The 6906-nt window shown below is 52.0% G+C and overlaps 1 protein-coding gene across 1 annotated transcript; it reads left to right on the top strand.

Moving 5' to 3' along the window:
* The first annotated feature begins 2453 nt into the window (after positions 1–2453).
* LOC120689657 (NADPH-dependent aldehyde reductase-like protein, chloroplastic) lies at positions 2454–3620 on the top strand. Its single transcript, XM_039972019.1, has one exon. It carries the CDS (start codon positions 2584–2586, stop codon positions 3364–3366), a length of 783 nt encoding a protein of 260 aa, XP_039827953.1. The 5' UTR covers positions 2454–2583; the 3' UTR covers positions 3367–3620.
* Positions 3621–6906: the final 3286 nt, after the last annotated feature.

Raw genomic sequence — 6906 nt, 5'->3', positions numbered from 1 at the left:
GGTCCAATGTGAGGAAACTGATGTGCAAGACAGTGGTTGTGCGAAGCTGATTCTACAGTCGACCGTGACTTCTCTTCCGAGCGGTCGATTTTTTTAACAGCTCCCATGTGGCGGGACCCACCACCCACTACCACCTCTTTGCTGGATCCCGCAGGACACCTCCCCTCCTCCCTCCCGCAACCCCCATCTTCTCCTTCCTCCGTCCCTCTCTCTCAGATCCATCCCCGCGCGCCCTCCCCCCCTTCTCCTTCCTCCTGCAGCCCCCTTCTCCTTCCTCCTACATCCTCGGCGCGGCGGCCGCAACCACGAGTCCGCGACGCGGCGGCGGCGGGGCGGGGAGCTCCGCCCGCGAGCTCGGCGGCCCCAAGTCCGCGGCGCAGCGTGTCGGCGGCGGACGTGGGGAGCTCTACCTGCGGCACGGCGGTGGTAGCCCGCGGGGAGCCCCGCCCGCGGCGCGTCGACGGCAGACGCGGGGAGCCCCGCCGCAGTGCGTTGGCGGCGGACGCGGGGAGATCCACCCACGAGCTCACCCCCGGCAGCGGCGGCGGCCGTGGGGAGGTCTGCTCGCGAGCTCACCCCCGGCGGCGGCGGCGAGCCCCGGGGGTAGTAGCAGTGTTTTTTTTCTTTTTTTTTATGCAAAGTTTTAAAAGAAAATTCCCAAATTAAAAAATTACCAAAGTTTTTTTGATTTTTGAATGCAATTTTTTTACCTTGAGTTTGTTTCTGGATGCAAAAATATTTTAAATAAATTTTTTTGTTCTGAAGTAAAATTTCCATCTTAATTTTTTCAATTTGTTTCTCAAATTTTTCTCTCTAAAATTTTTCTCGTCAAAATTTTCTGTCTTTTCTTTTCTCAAAAAAAATTTCTCGAAAAAATTTCTTGAAATCAGAAAACGACAAAAATCTTACTAAAATAGGAAAAAAACGAACGGCTGGAAAATCGACCGTACGGAGCTCCTCCGTACGGTCGACCGTAAACTAGCAAAGCCCCAGTGGTTGCGCTGCCAAGATGCAGGGGCTATGCAAGGAAGAAAACACGCTGCAGCTGGAGGAACTCGTCGCACGGATGGAGGCAAAAATCAGAGAATTGAGGATGGTGTCGCGGTGGTCAGTACTGTTTCGCCGAACAAGAAGTTGGGAGCCGCCGCTGGAAACTCGAGCGTCATCAACTTCAGGCGCTCTTCACGTGGCTGAACTTCAGTTGCTTGAACTTCGGTTGCCTGTCGTAGACACTGTTTCAGTTACCTGAGCATCTTTGTATTTTGATTTTGGCGGGCGCGCCTCGAATATGCCTGGACTTGCTATACCTTGTTACCTTTTTTTTCATATCGAATGAAACGGGAAACCCTTTTCTCTAAAAAGGGTCGTATAGGGAAGTTTTGAAAGAAAAAAATGTCAAGAAAGGAAGAGCTAACTTTAAAAGAGCCATATAGGAAATTTTCTTTTTTTTATTAGCTTGTGGCTGGCGATGGCGACAGCCGATAGATGCAACGCGCGGATGCTTGACGGGGATGGCCGGACCGTATATATTATCATCACTGAGTGGGGGTAAGCCGGATGCGTAGAATTGCGCGAGCACAAGCAGCCGGCCGGATAGCACAGACGAAGCTTCGGCCAAGAAATTAAGCAGCCGGACTTCAATGTTCGATCAGATATGAAATGACATCATGCAGACTAAGCTAGGGGAAAAAAGGTCTCAGTTTACCCCATCACCATGCTCCTAACAAGTGTGAAATGGTCGGTGCATAGCTCAACGTTTTGGGGTCAATCTATGCACCTTCGTTTATTTAATTTGTCTCAAAACTTAACACGCGAAGGACTACGACGTTGCGACTGAAACCCCGAATCCCATCTGCCCTCAGAAACGGATATCCTGAATTCCATCAGTTTGGTTAACCAGGAACCTGTTCACTCGCAGAAAATCCAACCCACCGTGTATCCTCCTCGCCTCATGCGTCATCAACCTGCTGCCGAGGTACGGCGCAGCCACCGTAACCCCGGTGCCACCAGTAGTCATGTCAGGAAAGGCAACTATGGCCGTGTTTGGTTCTCGCTTGCGTGGAGTACTAAATGAAGTCTATTTGTAAAACCTTTTCAGGGATGGGTGTAACTTTTCGAGACGAATCTAGTGACGGTAATTAATTGATGATTTGCTACAGTGATGCTGCAGTAACCATCCTCTAATCACGCGGTCAAAGGCCTCATTAGATTCGTCTCGCGATTTACACGGGGGGTTGTGGAGGTGGTTTTGTAATTAGACTTTATTTAATACTCTAAATTAGTAGTCAAAGGTGGAAAAAAATTACATGCAATTCCAACCAAACACGGCCTATAGGAGCGCATCGACAACTTGGATCGACCGAGTCAACGAGATGACACATGATGGCACACCTTATGTCACGTTCCACCGTTCCGCGCGTGCCTAGTAGACCATATAAATCCACGGCCATCTCGTCGCAGCGTGGTGCACGGCAAAATCGAGCCGACACAAAAGCAGACACGAGCACAAGTGACAGGGCCAATTTGCCAGTTGCCTGCGTGACACCGCGAGGGGGTTCAAGCCAAGCCAGCAACCAGGTAGCCATGGCACTCGCAGGCGCTGGGAACACGTCGCCGCTCCCGCTCGCCAGCCGCGTCGCGCTCGTCACCGGCGGCTCCCGCGGGATCGGCCGCGAGGTGTCCTCCCAGCTCGCCGCGCTCGGCGCGCGCGTCGTGATCAACTACGCGTCCAACTCCGCGAGGGCCGACGAGCTCGTCGCGGAGCTCGCTTCCCGCGGCCACGGCGCCGTGGCCGTCCGCGCCGACGTGTCGGACCCGGACGCCGTGCGCGTGCTCTTCGACCGCGCCGAGGAGGCGTTCGGGTCCCCGCCGCACATCGTGGTGGCCTGCGCGGGCCTCCTCAACGCCAAGTACCCGGCGCTCGCGGACACCGCCGTCGAGGACTTCGACGCCATGTTCGCGGTGAACGTGCGCGGGACGTTCCTCGTCTGCCGCGAGGCAGCGAGCCGCATCCCCGCCAACAGCGGCGGCCGCATCGTCACGTTCTCGTCGTCCATCGTGGGCACGCTCCTGCCGGGCTACGCGGCGTACACGGCGACCAACGCCGCCGTGGAGGCCATGACGAGGATCCTGGCCAAGGAGGTGGCGGCCAAGGGGGTCACCGCGAACGTGGTCGCGCCGGGGCCCGTGCGTACAGAGCTATTCTTTGCCGGGAAGGATGAGGCCTTCGTGCGGAAGGTCGAGGAGCACTCCATGGGGCGCATCGCCGAGACCACGGACGTGGCGCCGGTGGTGGCGTTCCTGGCGAGCGACGCAGCGGCGTGGGTGAACGGCCAGGTCATCAGGGTCAACGGCGGCTTCGCCTAAAAGACAGATTGGTGTTCACTAGAGCTTCTTCAGTTGTACGAGCATCTATCGTGTCTGAAAGGTCGAGATTCAGTTGTTGCATGAGCACGAATGTAGCGAAGTTATTGCCATGATTCTTGAATTGTATTTTGCACCTTGTTTATTCTTAGTATGATCAAGCACCACTATATACTAGAAATCAAAATCAGCATCCTTAATTTGTAAATCAGATTTGTATGAGATAAATGCCAAATCAAAACATCTGGTTCCTGCGATCCTGCTAACTGGTTGAGTTCTATACTTAAACTAGGTGAAACCTCGCACGTAGCTCCTGGTTTTCATGCTGCTTGCAGTATTTCTTTGATGAGAATCCGAACTGCAGTGATACAAATTAATGGCTGCAATTTATAAAGAAAAACACAATGAAATTGCACTGCAGGAAAACGAATCAAAGTGTTCTGAATAATACCAAGTTCATACCTTGATAACTGAGAACAATGATGGAAAGTTGGTAATTATTAATCGAAACTGAAATCCAAGAACGTACAAAAAGTGCCCATGGTTCATCTTGGAGCCCGTTCTCTCAAGAGCATCTCCAAAAATCTCTGTATCCTTGATGAGTCTATTTTTCCTCAGGTCGCTATCCTACTCGGTATTTCATGCCCCTCGCTCGCTCGGCGGAGGAGGAGGGGGATGGATGGAGAGAGGCTATCTATTTTTTACGGACATGTTAAAACTCTAAATTTAGCTAGGATTTTAGCTAGCCTATTGGAGATGCTCTGAGTCATTTGCATGCAGCAAATGGATATAGGTGAGTGAGATATACTGGATGATACAAATAGTGGGGCTGGGGAGCCCAACAAAACATACCTGACCCCATATTGAAGAGCAGATAAAAAAGATCAGGACACCGAGACAACAGAATTAGATTGAATCGTATATTGTCGAGCATTAGATGATGAGTTCAACGGGGCGGGACCCTAACCGCCCCGTTCAAAGCCTGCCGCGCTACCATCAAAGCCGGCCGTACGGAAGCTCGTGCAGCGGCGTGGAAGCTTCACTCTCCCCAATCCTCTAGATCTAGATCGGGTTTCGTGGGTGGTGGCGACGGCGGCACAGACGACGCGGCGGCAGATGGAGGCTCCTTGTGATGGAGCCCTAGCGACTTGCGGCGTGACTCCCTATGGCGAGGGTCTGGTGGCCTGCGACGCGAAGCCTCTAGACCGTAGTGGTTCAACGAAGGCAGGCGGGGTCCTCCCCTTGCGCATCATTGGTGAACGTTTCTCGGCCTTGCCACCACGGGCGACATCGGCGGCTCATGGTTATGACGGCGGCGGTGGCCCACGGCTCCGACAGCATGCGGGGATGACTGCACGCATGGAGCCGACTTCTACTGGACTGAGCTCTAGGTGGGGGACGTCTTTCGCCTCTAGTGCTCGCTGCTGTGGGGGCTTGCCTCCGATTGACGCCCTCCCTTCTAGGATCTGTTGGGCACCCTATGGGCATGTGGAGCTGCCAGGGATCACCAGTCCCGTGCATTGCTTCTTGGTGTGCAGGTTCTCGGGAGAATGTCTAGCTTGGTCCTCGATTGCCAGTGATGATGGTGCTATGAGTTTGGTTTAACTTTTTAAAGGCATTACCGTGAGGATCTCAATCTACAAGGAAAGATCTAGATGAAATCCAAAGAACCGATGCACTAGTTCGGGCGGCAGAAGCATGCTTTCTTTCTTATTTCTTTCTTTTATTCTTATCTTTTGTGTTCCTCGGTTGGAGGATTCTTATCTTTTGTGTTCCTTAGTCGGAGCTTTGGGGTCCCTTACTTTTGCAATTTGGCCTTTTTCTTTCGAAAATAATCACATTTTGTACCCCTAATAGAACTAAACTTAAATTTAGACCCCAAGGCTCGGCGTCATGAGCCCTAGCGGCAATGTAACATGTCTCGGCATTGTGACTCATGGCGCCGAGCTGTTTGGCACGTGGCTAACCTGGTGCCGACATGGTAGTGACCTCAGCACCAGATATCTCGGCATCGAGCTCGGCTCCACAGACTACAAGGCTGAGGTTTAATATACATGTTGCCCTCTTCTCCCTCCCTGAGCCTTCTTCCTATATGTTAATTGCTTAGCATTGAAACCTATATGATAATTACTCGGCACAACAGATCTTAGTGCCGAGCTTGGCGCCGTGACCTATGGCTCTGAGCTCAACGACAAGATCTGTGGCACCAAGCTTCGAGCCACGTTGGCGCCACGTCAGGGATAGGGGGAGGCACCTGGGCGCCATGGCTCATGGCGTCATGATGATTTGGCTAGGCGTGGCTCATGGCGCTGATACATTTTGGCTAGGTGCCATGAGATATGGCGCCGACCCCTAGGGTTCATTCTTTCATTAAGTTCGTCCAGAGGTCCAAATGTAAGATCTTTTAAAAAAAGGCTAAATTGCAAAAAAAAAAGAGTTTGGAGTCTAAGTACTCATGTAAGTTTCTAGCTTTGTGGCCAGATGTGGTTGTTGACATTCAATTGTGAATTTTCAAGACCGGATTTTTCCCTTAATCTAAAGAAGATGAAGAGTTCAACACATTTCAATTGCATGTATGTCAGCAGGCAGGCACACTTGACTTGCTTGCAACTGCTTGTGCATCCGGCACATCAAACACCACATATAACTAATTATATACGATCACCACTGTGGGCAAGCCGATGCGTACAGTTGCCCCAGCAAAAGCAGCCGGGTAGCAGAGAAGCTTCGGCCAATGCAAGCAGCCGAACTTCTATCAATATACTCCCTCTATTTTAAAATGTTGGTTGTTTTCATAAATCTATATGCATAATATTTATTATATATCTAGATATAATATTTACCAAGATGCATAGCAAGCTATGTATTTAGTTTTGCTAAAATGACCTACAATTTGGAACGAAGAGAGTATATGAAATAGGCTAAAACCCATATTTGACCCTCAACACTCAAGTAGCCTGATTTGACCCAAGTTCACTAATGCCATAGGCTATCTTACATCCATGTTGAAGTAAATAACTTCGGCCTAGCTTTGAGGTGAAATGATCGGTGCATGCATACATAGTAGCTTAACGTTTTGGAGTCGGTCTGCATCTTCGTTTTGTGCATATCTGAACTTAACATGCGAAGGACTGCGACGTAGCAACTGCCTGAATGGAGGTTTCTACGGGGAGAGGGCTCTCCCGATAAGAATCAGTCGAGAGCCCTACGTCCCGAGCTCTCCCGTTGCCATCCCCAAAAGGCCGTGACAAAGTCTCGTTCCGCTCGCCCCTACATGCCCCACGCTCCCACCCTCTGCCGACCCTTCCCATCCCCGGTAGTGTTGCCTCCGACGCCGGCAAGAACCACCCTCTCAATCCCCTGCCCTCTCCCTCTCCCTTCCTCCCCTTGCATCCAAAACTACAGCGACTGCCCCTGCCCCACCGCGGACCTCCCCCTCGCCGACCTCGCACCGCCCTCTCCTCCCCCTGCCCTGCCCCTCCCCACCCCACCCCGCGTCCGCCTCCACCAGGTTCCCCTGCCGCCAGCATCGCTGAAGCGGCC

Source organism: Panicum virgatum, chromosome 9N (assembly GCF_016808335.1).
Source record: "Panicum virgatum strain AP13 chromosome 9N, P.virgatum_v5, whole genome shotgun sequence".
In the NCBI taxonomy this organism is placed as follows: domain Eukaryota; kingdom Viridiplantae; phylum Streptophyta; class Magnoliopsida; order Poales; family Poaceae; genus Panicum; species Panicum virgatum.
Note: the sequence above shows the minus strand (reverse complement) of the source record. Positions and strands in the feature narration are given on the sequence as shown.

Coding starts and splice junctions, on each gene's coding strand:
- LOC120689657 (XM_039972019.1), top strand. CDS start 2,584: ATGGCACTCGCAGGCGCTGGGAACACGTCGCCGCTCCCGCTCGCCAGC.